This window comes from Muscardinus avellanarius (genome assembly GCF_963383645.1).
Source record: "Muscardinus avellanarius genome assembly, chromosome: 18".
Lineage (NCBI taxonomy): Eukaryota > Metazoa > Chordata > Mammalia > Rodentia > Gliridae > Muscardinus > Muscardinus avellanarius.
Window position 1 is genome coordinate 30,397,204 of NC_137804.1, and position 12,966 is coordinate 30,410,169.

The 12,966-nt window shown below is 40.8% G+C and overlaps 1 protein-coding gene across 1 annotated transcript in view; it reads left to right on the forward strand.

Moving 5' to 3' along the window:
* Positions 1-12,966, forward strand: part of PBRM1 (polybromo 1) — a gene marked incomplete at both ends in the record, with an annotated part of 166,621 nt that overhangs the window by 19,827 nt on the left and 133,828 nt on the right. The window contains 2 exons of the mRNA XM_080715199.1: positions 3,140-3,256; positions 9,877-9,945. Coding sequence (XP_080571325.1) covers positions 3,140-3,256; positions 9,877-9,945 — 186 coding nt within the window. The remainder of the gene's footprint in view (positions 1-3,139; positions 3,257-9,876; positions 9,946-12,966) is intronic.

The following is a 12,966-nucleotide window of genomic DNA, read 5'->3' on the forward strand; positions in this document are numbered from 1 at the left end:
TTCAAAAATAAAGAATAAAAAATAACGCTGAGGGTGTTTCTCAAAGGTAGAATGCCCCTGGGTCCCATCCCTAGTATGGCAAAAAAAAGAAGTTGGAGAGAGGAGCTGTGTGTGGCAGCACATGCTCATAAACCCAGTAGTTGGGAGTCTGAGACAGGAAGATCACAGTTTCTTGGCTAGCCTCAGCTACTCAGTGTGGCCCTCTGCAACTTAGCGTGACCCTGTTTCAAAATTAAAAAGAGAACCAGGCGTGGTGGTGCACACTTGTAATCCCAGCGCTTGGGAGACTGAGACAGGAGGATCACACAGGTTCGAAGCCAGCCTCAGCTATTTAGTGAGGCTGTCAGCAACTTACTGAGACCCTGTTTCCAAATAAAGTATAATATAGGCCTTGGGAGTATAGCCTAGAGGTAGAAAAGCCCCTGGGTTCCACCAACAAATAAATAAATTAATTAATTAAAAAAAGAGAGCTGGGCATGGTGTGCACACTTTTAATCCCAGCATTTGGCTGGGTGTGGTGGTGCACACTTGTAATCCCAGCGCTTGGGAGGCAGAGACAGGAGGATCACACAGGTTCGAAGCCAGCCTCGGTGGCTTAAGAGACCCTGTTTCCAAGTAAAATATAAAATAGGTCTGGGAATGTAGCCCGGAGGTAGAAGGTTTTCATCCCCAGTACCACCAAAATAAATAAATAAATAATCCCAGCATTTGGGAGGCTGAGACCGGAGGATTGTGGTTCAAGGACAGCCTCAGCTATTTAGTGAGGCCCTTTACAACTCAGTGAGGCCCAGTTTCAAAAAAAAAAAAAAAAATAGGGCTGGGAGTATAGCTCAGAGGTCAGATGCCCCTGGGGTTCCATTCCCAGTACTGCAAATAATAATAACAATAATAACAATAATAATAATAATTATTATTATAAAGAATAATGAATAGTGCTGGGATGTAGCTCAGAGGTAGAATGCCCCTGTGTTCAGTCCCCAGTCGTGGGGGTGGGGGGAAAGTTGGAGAGTCAATGGAATCACCTTAATCTGTAAGTTTTATAGGTTAGACTAGTTACTGTTCTAGAACATGCCAAGTATGTTCCTGCCCCTAGAATTTTGTAGTTGTGCTCTCTGCTGAGAATGTGCTTCCTTTGAGCCCGGCTTGGTGGTACATGTCTGTAATCTCAGTACTTTGGAGTCTGAGACAGGAGGATTGCAGGTTTAAGGTGAGCCTCAGCAACTTAGTGAGGACCTCAGCTACTTTGTGAGACCTGGTTTCAAAATAAAAAGTAAAAAGGGCTGGAGGTGTAAAATGAAAGATTAAAATTATAGAATAGGGTGTGAAGGTAGAATGCCCCTGAGTTCAATCCCAAGTACCAAAAAAAGAATTGATATTACACTGAGTAAAAATAGCTTCCTGCCAGGCATGGTAGCACACACTTGTAATCCCAGTACTCGGGAGGCTGAGACAGTAAGATTACAGGTTCAAGGCTATCCTCATCAACTTAGTGAGGCCCTCTACAATTTAGACCCTGTTTCAAAATAAAAAATGGGGCTGAGGGTGTCACCCTGATTCAATTCCCAGTACCACAAAAAAAAAAAAAAAGAAAGAAAGAAAGAAAAAAAAAGCTTGTATTAGAACAAAATACCAGTGTTTTGGTTTTTTTTTTTTTTTTTTTAATAATTTAAGCCATAAACAACCATTAAGTAGAAACTTGCTTAAAACTTGAACTTTCCCTGGCCAAGTACTCTTTGGGGTATATAGTTATATAGTTTATAATGTTGAAATAGTGACTAAGCTAGATGTCTGCAGAAATGATGTGTATCAGTTTACTTAATCTCCTTTCAGTGCTTTTTGTGTTTAGTGGGGAGAGCATCCCTGGAGAATGAACAGGGGCATTCTACCTCTAAACAACAGGCCCAGCCCTATTTTCTTTTTTATTTTGAAACAGGATCTTACTAAGTTGCTGAGGATGGTGGTGAAAAACCTGGAATCTTTCTGTCTCAGCCTCCCACATACTGGGATTACAGGTGTGTGCCACCATGTCCAGCTTGCATTTATTTTGAGTTTTTTTCCTCCAATTTAAAAAATTTTTATGTTGGTGTATCTCTGTTATATAGAGTGGTGGGGTTCACTGTGTCATATCTGCATATACATAAAAACACATTTTGTGTATGTGGTACTAAGGATTTAATCCAGGGACATTCTACCTCCAAGCTACACTCCCAGCCCTATTTTATTTTTCTTTCTTTTTTTTTTTTTGGTGGTGGTACTGGAGTTTCTGGAAATCCTCTACCTCCAGGCTACACTCCCAGACCTATTTTTTTTTTTTTTTTTAATTTGGAAACAGGGTCTCTTAAGCCAGTGTGGCTGACTTTGAATCTGTGCGATCCTCCTGTCTTCACCTTCCAAGTGCGGGGATTACAAGCGTGGGCCACCACACCTGGCTATTTTTCATTTTAAAACCGCGTCTTACCAAGTTTCTGAGGCTGGCTGTGAACCTGCGATCCTCCAAGTTCAGCCTCCGAAGTACAGGCCACTGAGCCCAGCTAAATACAATATGGTCAATTTTATATACCCCATCTCCCCTACTCCCACACTCCAGATGATCGCCCTAGAGGGGACATATGTAAAGCTTTTACTCAGAGGTGGACCAAGAGTTTTGTGTCCCTCATTACAGTGGCGACCTCAGATTCCCATTGCGTATATTGTAAACAAAACCCTTTTTCTGAGCACACCCCTTGCATTTGGTTTTGACGTAACTTACATACAGTTGTTAGTCCTGGCAGAGTATGTAATCCCAATTCTGTGTTTTTAGTCATTATTCTACCAAAATACTATGACTGCAATAATATGAACGACAGATGTATAAATAAATGGCCAAGTATTATGGGACTCATTTGCTAAGATCCTAATTCATATACGTGATGCTTGAAATGACTTTAACATTGTTACTGTGGAATAGAGTTCAGTAAAGAACTTGATCCAGGGGATTTGGTTATAGAAATAACATAAGCATGAGAATATATCTTTAGGATTCTTGAAACTTGAACTTAGAATGAGCACTGCTTAGAAGTTACTTTTTAAAATTATCTTTATAATCTTAGAAGCTGTTCAATATTTATTGATTCTCTCCCTGTCAACCCTTGTACCCTAGTCTTCTCCAAGTTACCTTAAGGAGATTCTGGAGCAGCTTCTTGAAGCCATAGTTGTAGCCACAAATCCATCAGGACGGCTCATTAGTGAACTTTTTCAGAAACTGCCTTCTAAAGTGGTAAGTGATGTGATTAAAGACAGGTGTTTGATTCTTTTCCCCCCACCCCCAAGTACTTCAAGAATTGCATTAGTAAGCCAGGCATGGTGGCACACGCTTGTAATCACAGCATTTGAGAGGCTGAGACAGGAGGAGTATCACAGTTCACAGCCAGCCTCAGCTACTTAGTGAGGGCCTTTGCAACTCAGTGAGACCCTGTTTCAAAGTAAAGAATAAAAAATAGGGCTGGAAGTGGAGCTCGAAGACAGAATGCCTCTGGGTTTCATCCCCCATACTGCAAAAAACAACAAAAAAGAATTGTATAGTAGTGAATAAAGTAAGGTTAAAAGGAAGATGCTGGAGGTGGCCTATATATCCTTATAGCTTCACCTAGCAGCAAACCCTGCATAGGTTGTGGCTTGTTTGCTTATGTTAGTGTATTTGGTTGTTTATTGTAGTACTGGGGATTGAACCCAGGGGCATTCTACCTCTGATCTATATCCCTGGCCTTATCTTTATATCCCTGGCCTTATCTTTTATTCTTTATTTTTAGACAAGGTTTAAGTTGGGAGGTGCCTCACTAAGTAGCTGAGGGTGGTTATGAAGTCTCAGCCTCCCAAGTACTGGTATTACAAGCATGTGCCACCAAGCCCGGTTAGGTTGTGGCTTTTTATTTTTTATTTTTTTTTTTTGCGGTACTAGATATTGGACCAAGGGTCATTCTACTTCTGAGCTATACCCCCAGCCCTATTTTTCATTCTTTATTTTGAAACAGGGCCTCACTAAGTAGCTGAGGCTGGCCGTGAACCTGCAATCCTTCTGTCTCAGACTCCCAGTTACTGTGATTACAAGTGTGTGTCACCATGCCCAGTTTTGTGGCTTTTATTCTTTTTCTTTTTCTTTTGGTGGTACTGGGGGGTGGAACCCAGGGCTACCTCCAGGCTATATTCCCAGACCTATTTTATGTTTTATTTGGAAACAAGGTCTCACTAAGTTGCTGAGAGCCTCACTAAGTAGCTAAGGCTGGCTTTGAACCGGCACGATCCTCCTGTCTCAGCCTCCCAATTACTGGGATTACAAGCATGTGCCATCACACCCAGCCAGCGTTGTGGCTTTTTAAAACAGGTTATGGCCGGGCGTGGTGGCGCACCCTTGTAATCCCCGCGCTTGGAAGGCAGAGACAGGAGGATCACTCAGGTTTGAAGGCAGCCGCGCTGGTTTAAGGGACCCTGTTAACAAATAAAAAGTATAAAATAGGTCTGGGAGTGTAGCCCGAAGGCAGAAGGGCTTCCAGACACCCCAGTACCACCACTAAAATAAATAAATAAATCAGATTATGAAAGATGATTTACTTTATGATGTGAGACAATGCACCAATAAAAGCATGTTTTTTTAATAAATAAAAGCAGGTTATGAGCTGGATGTTGTGGCTTATGCTTGTAATCCCAGTGCTTGGGAGACTGAGACAAAAAAATCTCAAATTCATGGCCAGCCTCATCAACTTAATGAAATACTGTTTCAGAGTAAAATAATAGAGCTGGGGTGTAGCTCAGATGCCCTGGGTTCCATCCCCAGTACCGCATACACACACAAAAAAAGAACATCAAGTTATGATGTTTATTTGTTCCCAAGGGTCAGGGGGAGCATCTTGCTGTGTTGCCTAGGCTAGTCTGAAAAAACTAGTGGGCTGTTTTTTGGTTTAGGTTGTTTTTTTGTTTTTATTTATTTATTTTTTGGCAGAACTGGGGTTGGAACCCAGGTGCATTCTACTTGCAAAGTACACTCCCAGCCCTATTTTTTATTCTTTATTTTGAAAGTCTCGCTGAGTTCCAAAGGGCTTCACTAAGTAGCTGAGGCTGTCTGCAAACCTCAGTCTACCTGTCTCAGCCTCCCAAATGCTGGGATTACAAGCATGTGCCACCATGCCTGGCCCTGTTTTTGTTTTTTTAAGTAGCTGCTCTTTTTGTTATTGTAGTAAAATAAATACAACACAAAATTCAGCCTTTTTTTTTTTTTTTTTTTTTTTGCAATACTGGGGATGGAAGCTAGGGGTATTCTACCTCTGAGCTGCACCCCCAGCCCTATTTTTTTTTTTTTTTTTTTGGTGGTGGTGGTGGTACTGGGGGTGGAGCCCAGGGCCTTTTCTACCTCCCGGCTATCCTCCCAGACCTATTTTATACTTTATTTGGAAACAGGGTTTCACTAAGTTGTTGAGAGCCTCACTAAGTAGCTGAGGCTGGCTTTGAACCTGTGCAATCCTCCTGTCTCAGCCTCCCAAGTGCTGGGATTACAAGTGTGTGCCACCACGCCTGGTGCCAGCCCTATTTTATATTCTTTATTTAGAAACTGGTTCTCACTAAGTTGCAAAGGGCCTCACTAAGTAGCTGAGGCTGTCGGTGAACCCCAATCCTCTGGTCTTAGCCTCTGCCTCAAGATTCATGGATTACAACATGCTCCACCATGCCCAGCTAGCCATTTTTAAATGTACAGTTTTGTGGCATTACGTTTATTCACACTGTTATGCAACCATCACTCTTTATCTCTAGAACTTTTTCATTTTCCAAAACTGAAATTCCATACCCATTTAGTGTCAATTCCACTTCCTTCCTCCCCAATCCCTGGCAACCAGCATTCTTTGTTCAGTATTTATTTATTTATTTATTTATTTATTTATTTAGGTGGTACTGGGGATGGAACCCAGGGACCTTCTACCTCCGGCCTACACTCCCAGACCTATTTTATATTTTTATTTTGAAACAAGGTCTCTTAAGCTAGGGCGGCTGGCTTCGAACCTGCGGCTGGCTTCGAACCTACGCGATCCTCCAGTCTTAGCCTCCCAAGCGTGGGGATTACAAGCATGCGCCACCATGCCTGGCTGTATTTATCATTTTTAATGTATATGAGGAACTTTGCAGTGTTTGTCCTTCTGTGATTGGTTTATTTCACCATAATTTCTTCATGGTTCATCCATGTTGTAGCATATATTAGGATTTTCTTCCTTTTTTTTTTTTTTTTTTTTTGCAGTACCAGGGATGGAACCCAGAGGCATTGTACCTCTGAGCTACACCCTAGCCCTATTTTTTAGTCTTTTTATTTTTGTCATTTATTTATGTATTGCAGTACTAGGGATGGAACTCAGGGCCATTCTACCTCTGAGCTATACCCCCAGCCCTATTTTTCTATATTTTGAAACAGGGTCTCACTGATTTGCAAAGGGCCTCACTAAGTAGCTGAGGCTGCCCACGAACCATGATCCTCTGGTCTTTGCCTCCTGAATGCTGGGATTACAAGCATGCACTACCAGGCCAGCTAGATATCACTGAATTGCCAAGAGTCTCCACGAAGTTACTGAAGCTGGCCTTGATCCTCCTGTCTCAGCCTCCCAAGTGCTTGGATACAGGTGTGCCTCTTCCATTTTAAGATTGAGTAATATTACATTGTAATGATATACCTATTTTTATTTGTCCATTTATCTGTGAATGGACATGTGGGTTGCCTCCATGTTTTAGCTATTGGGAGTGATGCTGCTAGAATGTGGTTGCATATATCAAGACCCTGTTTTCACTTCTTTGGGGTATATACCCAAGGTGGAACTGCTATATCGTGGTGGTAAATATTTAATTTTTTGAGGCATTGGCATGCCATAGTCTTGTCTTAAAACTTTAAATTATCCGGTTGTACTAATACATGCTTGTAATCCCAGCATTTAGGAGGTTGAGACAAGAGGATCTGAGTTCAGCCTCAGCTACTTAGTGATGAGGCCCTTTGCAACTCAGTGGGACCCTGTTTCAAAATAAAGAATAAAAAAATGGGGCTGGGGTGTACTTCGGAGGTAGAATATCCCTGGGTTCCATTGCCAGTATGACAAAAAAACCCTATCAAATGATACAATGAATGAATGAATGTAATTATTTTATTTTTCTAATCAGATCCATACTTAAGAAAGCAGAGATCATATGCTTTTTTTTTTTGGTGGTGGTGGTGGTGGTGGTGGTGGTACTGGGGATGGAACCCTTCTACCTCCGGGCTACACTCCCAGACCTATTTTTTTATATTTTATTTGGAATCAGGGTCTCTTAATCCAGCGAGGCTGGCTTCGAACCTGCGCAATCCTCCTGTCTCTGCCTTCTAAGTGCCGGGATTACAAGTGTGCACCACCACGCCCGGCCTGCTTTCTTTCTGTCTTTCTGATGTTATAATCGCCCTACAACCAGTCATGACACGTCTTTAGCTGTGCATGGTGACACTCACTTGTTATCCCAGTATTTGGGAGGCTGAGACAGTAGGATTGAAGGTTCAAAGTCAGCCTCAACAGCTTAGTGAGACCCTGTTTCCAAATAAAAAATAAAATAGGTCCGGGGCATTGCTAAGAGGTTGAAGCTTCCTGGGTTCACACTCCCAGTATGTATGTATGTATGTATCTATCTATCTATCTATCTTATCTATCTCTTTCTCTCTCTCCTCTTCTCTCTCTCTCTCTCTCTCTCTCTCTCTCTCTCTCTCACACACACACACACACACACACATACACACAAAATTAGTGTTAGAAAAAACCCAAATACCCATTGATAGATGAATGGATAAACAAATTGTATATACAAAGAATAGAATATTATTTAGACTTAAAAAGGAAGGATGTTTTGGAACTTGCTGCAATGTGAATGAATTCTGAACATATGCTATGTGAAGTAAACAAGTCACAGAAGGACAAATAATGTATGGCCCCTCTTTTATTAAGTATTTCAAATAGAACTATAGAGACAGAAAGTAGAATGGTGGTTGTCAGGGTCTCGGGAAGGGGAGAAGCACAGGCTGACTCCCCCCTGAACTTCTAGCACATGAAAAAAATAACTGGCTTTTGGTTGAATTTAGTTGTTTCATCCAGAAAGCAAAACTTATTGGAGACTGAAGGTTGTGATTGACTCTAGGTACTGTGAAAGCCTCAAGGATATCCCCCAACATGTGCACCTTCTTGGGATAAACTATTTGGTAATTCAGAAATTGCTTATAATTTTATTTCTCTCACACAGTTTTATGTAAAAGGTGTGTGTGTATGTGTGTGTGTGTGTGTGTGTGTGTGTTACTGGGAGTGGAACCTAGAGGCTTTTCTACCTCCAGGCTATACTCCCAGACCTATTTTATACTTTATTTGAAAACAGGGTCTCAGGCCGGGTGTGGTGACGCACGCTTGTAATCCCCGCGCTTGGGAGGCATAGACAGGAGGATCACGCAGGTTCGAAGCCAGCTGCACGCACTGGCTTAGGAGACCCTGTTTCCAAATAAAAATGTAAAAATAGGTCTGGGAGTATAGCCCGGAGGTAGAAAGGCTTCCAGGAACCCCAGTACCACAAAAAATTAAAAAAAAAAAAAGAAAAAAAAGAAAAGAAAACGGGGTCTCATTCAGTAGCTGAGGCTGGCTTAGAACCTGTGCAATCCTCCTGTTTCAACCTCCCAAGCGCTGGGATTACAAGCGTGTGTTACCACGCCCAGCTAAAAAAGTATTTTAAAAAACTTAATTTTAGCCGGGCATGGTGGCGCATGCTTGTAATCCCAGCATTCGGGAGGCTTAGACCAGAGTATCCTGGATTGCAGACAGCCTCAGCTACTTAGGCCCTTCATAACTAAGTGAGACCCTGTTTCAAAAATAAAAAGACAGAAAAATAGGACTGGGAGGGTAGCTTGGAGGTAGAATAACTGTAGGTTCCATCTCCACTACCACAAAAAAAGAAAAAAGAAAAGAAACTTAATTTTGAAAAACTGTGTTTTGATTGAAACATGAATAGAAGCATTAAGTTAAACATAAAGTTAACCGATTTTGTAACCTTTTTTCTTATAGAGCTTTATGAATGCTTATGTGAAATATTATATTTATATTTATATTGCAGAATTAAAAGAGTTTCAAGCTCATCAAGAACTTTCCTCTAAAAATCCAAGCATGGTGGTGCATGCTTGTAATCCCAGCATTTAGGAGGCTGAGCCAGGAGGATCAGCCAGCCTCAGTTACTTAGTGAGGCCCTTTGCAATTCAAGGAGACCCTATTTCAAAATAAAGAATAATTTAAAAATAAGGCTGGGGGTGTACCTTGGAGGTAGAATGCACCTGGGTTCCATCCCCAGTATCGCAAAAAACTTTCCTCTAGTCGGTCATAATGATGCATGCCTATACTCCCAGTACTTGGGAGGCTGAGACAAGAGGATCACAAGTTTGAAGGCAGCCTCAGCAACCTAGCAAGACCTTGTTTTAAAAGTAAATAAATAAATAGGAAGAGTAGCTCAAAAGTAGAATGCCCCTGGATTCAATTTCTAGTACCAAGAAGAAAAAGAAAAGAACTTTCTTCTATTTTATTTCTAGAAGTAGTATCTTGGGACTTTAAAAATTATCTTATTCTTTGGATTTAGAATTTTTGAAACATCAAGTACGAAAAGGAAACTCCTATAACCTGCTGTTGGATATCTCATGAAGCTTCTTAAAATCACATTCTTTTACTCTGAATATAATAACATACTGTGCAGTTGTGTTTAAGCTGTGAATCTCACAAAGCTGCTGAATTTGTTAAAGAACAGATTTGTCAGTGTGCTTTTTGTTTTCTCATTAATTGCATAGTTTCACTCATTGAGCATACCTGGGTTTTTGTCTTCCAGCAATATCCAGACTATTATGCAATAATTAAGGAGCCTATAGATCTCAAGACCATTGCACAGAGGATACAGGTATGAAGGTGGCCATGTGTAATCATATGTGGTTTAGAGCAGACTGACTTACAGACCTTCTTAGGAATTTTTAGAAAGCAGAGAAGTAGATGCCTCTGTAACATATTGTTGTTATTAGCAAATAATATAAACAAAGTAGTACTAATTGTAGCTTTGGATTGTGTTTTAGGAAAACCTGCTCAGGGTATAATTCAGTGGTAGTGTACTTGTTTGTCCTTCACAAGGCCCTGGGTTTGATCCCCAGAACCAAAAAATACCAAAAAGAAAGAAAAAAAAAAGGTTTGAGGATATCTTAGAGTTTAGTAGCTGGGCATGGTGGAGCATGTTAGTAATCCCAGCATTTGATAGGACAGGAGTATCCTCAGCTACTTAGGATTTTTTTCAATTCAGTGAGACACTGTTTGAAAATAAAAGGGAAAAAAAGGTGTGGGGGGGTGGTTGGGGGTATAGCTCCAGGTAGAATGCACCTGGGTTTCATCCCTAGTACTGCAAAAAAAAAAAAAAAAAAGAGTTTAGTGAAAACAGATACTTTGATTTTTTTCAGCCCTCTCTATTCTTCCCTACTCAGTTTCTTCAGAAATAGTTGCACTCATGTAGACTTGCTATGTAACTAGCAGTGTTGTAAGTGCTTTGTATGAAAGAAGTCATTCTTACAACTCTGAGGTAAATATTATTATTATCTTACAAAGTAGAAAACTGAAGCATGAAGATGTGAAACAACTTGCCCAGGTCACCACCTAGTAAGAAAAGGAACCAAGATTTTAATACAGATAGTCTGGTTCTATAATCTGTGCTCTTAACCCCATATTTAATATCTCTCAGCAAACAAACTGAGTGAATGAATGATTAGGATTTGCATTTTGATGATCATAGGTTCAGGAAAGTAAATGGAGAAAGAGCTAAATTACATTAGAAATCTAGTTTTTAAAGAGTATAGCCAGCTGGGAGTGGTGGCTAGCATTTGAGAGGCTGAGACAGGAAAATCATCATTGCCATTCTTGGACAGCCTCAGCTACTTAGGCCCTTTGCAACTCAATAAGACCCTGTTTCAAAATAAAGAATAAAAAATAGGGCTGCTCCAGGCGTGGTGGTGCATGCTTATAATCCCCACACTTGGGAGGCTGAGACAGGAGGATCGCACAGGTTCATAGCCACCCTTAGCTACTTAGTGAGGCTGTCAGCAACTTAGTGAGACCCTGTTTCCAAATAAAGTATAAAATAGGTCTGGGAGTATAGCCTAGAGGTAGAAAAACCCTTGGGTTCCACCCCCAGTACTACCAAAAAAAAAAAAAAAAAAAATAGGGCTGGGAGTGTAGCTCTGAGGTAGAATGACCCTGGGTTTCAATACCACACAAAAAAAGTAACCAGTGGGGTTCTCTTCATAGCTCTTCATTTTACTAGCTGTGTCTTTCTGGTCAGATAATTTACTTGCTCCAGTGCTGTGTGTTGAGTATAATATTACTACTTCACAGAGTTGTGGAGGTCAGTGATGACACATGTAGACCATCTCACATAGCACCTATACAATAAGCCCTAATCACTTATAGGATAAGCCCTTAATTTGGATCACTCCTCCTCCCAGGGTAAGAAGGGCTTGTTGCTCCCAGGAGATAAAGCAAAAAGGAAAACTTAATGTATTCTGTAGTCTTACTGAACAATGAAACTGAAGCACTGTGTTTTTCCAGAAAGGGAAAACTTCCTTATCTTTAAATTTTAAGAAAGTATTAAAGAGTAATGTCTTGTTCTATAAATATATTTTTACAGAATGTTGAAATACAGATTCCCTGTGATGTATCATCTGCTTTTAAGGCTGCCAAATACTATATTGCTACAGTGAATGCTCACCTACTGATCAGATTCTAAATACCTTCAAGTTAGTCTTCTCTCATCTCATGTTCTTTTTCTGAAGATTCCAGAATTAACTTCTATTGCCATCACCCTAATTAAGATCCTTGTTATGTTATGTCCAAATTATTGGAATAGTCTTTCTTACCACTCCAGTGAAAAGCTCTCTAGTCGTTTCTACATCTTGCTTCCTGGCCTTGGCTTTCTTCCTGTTGTCCCACTGCTCAGAGACTTAAGTTGCTTGTTTTCTAATGCCAGTAAAGCATGTCCCAATAACTTGTACCACAGTGACAATAATCAACTCTGATTAGCTTAAGCAGGAAAGAAATTTTTGGCCATGCATGATGGTGCACACTTGTAACCCAGTACTTGGGAGGCTGAGTCAGGAGGATCACAGGTTCACGGCCAGCCTTAGTTACTTAGTGAGACCCTCTGCAATTTAGTGAGACCCTGTTTCAAAATAAAGGATAAAAAATAGGGGTTGGGATGTAGCTTGGAGGTAGAATGCCCCTGGTTTCCCCATTGTGTGGAAGGAATTTATGAAAAGGAAATTGGATAGCTTATTGAATTGTTGAAATGAAAGGTTGAGTAACTACACTTTAGAAAATAGGCAGAACTGAGGGGTATCATGATACAGCTGAGATTACACAGTCTTTTTGCAGTACCAATGCTGTTATTGCTGTCATTTGCCACTCTGGGTCCTAGATGCTTGCTGACCCTTTGCTGTATTCTCCTCCTCTGCAGAAGTCAGTGGTGAATTCCTGCTATTTCCTGGCTGTTGCTTTAATCACTCAAGATCCAAGCACAAATTAGCTGACCCATGATTATTTCCCTTTACCCTGTTGCTAGGTTGCTGGCAAAGCAATCACACACCCACTTTCACCCTCATTGTGGGAGGTGGGACCTTTCCTTTCACCTGTTCTGGGATTCCCTCCATATAAGACAGGTGCTCAGGTATATTAGTTTTACATAAAAAATAACTAGCAACTCTTCTTTACCTGGCTTTCTGTATTTTGTCTTATTTCACATTATCTTGTCGTGCAGCTTATGCTACAGTTATTCCCTTCCTTATCTTTCACTCCATATGGTTTGGGATTTTTTTCTTTCTTTCAGTCTTTCTAGAACTTGTTCTATGTGCCTTTTTCCTGGCATGTTTCCCTCCTTCCTTTCCTTTGA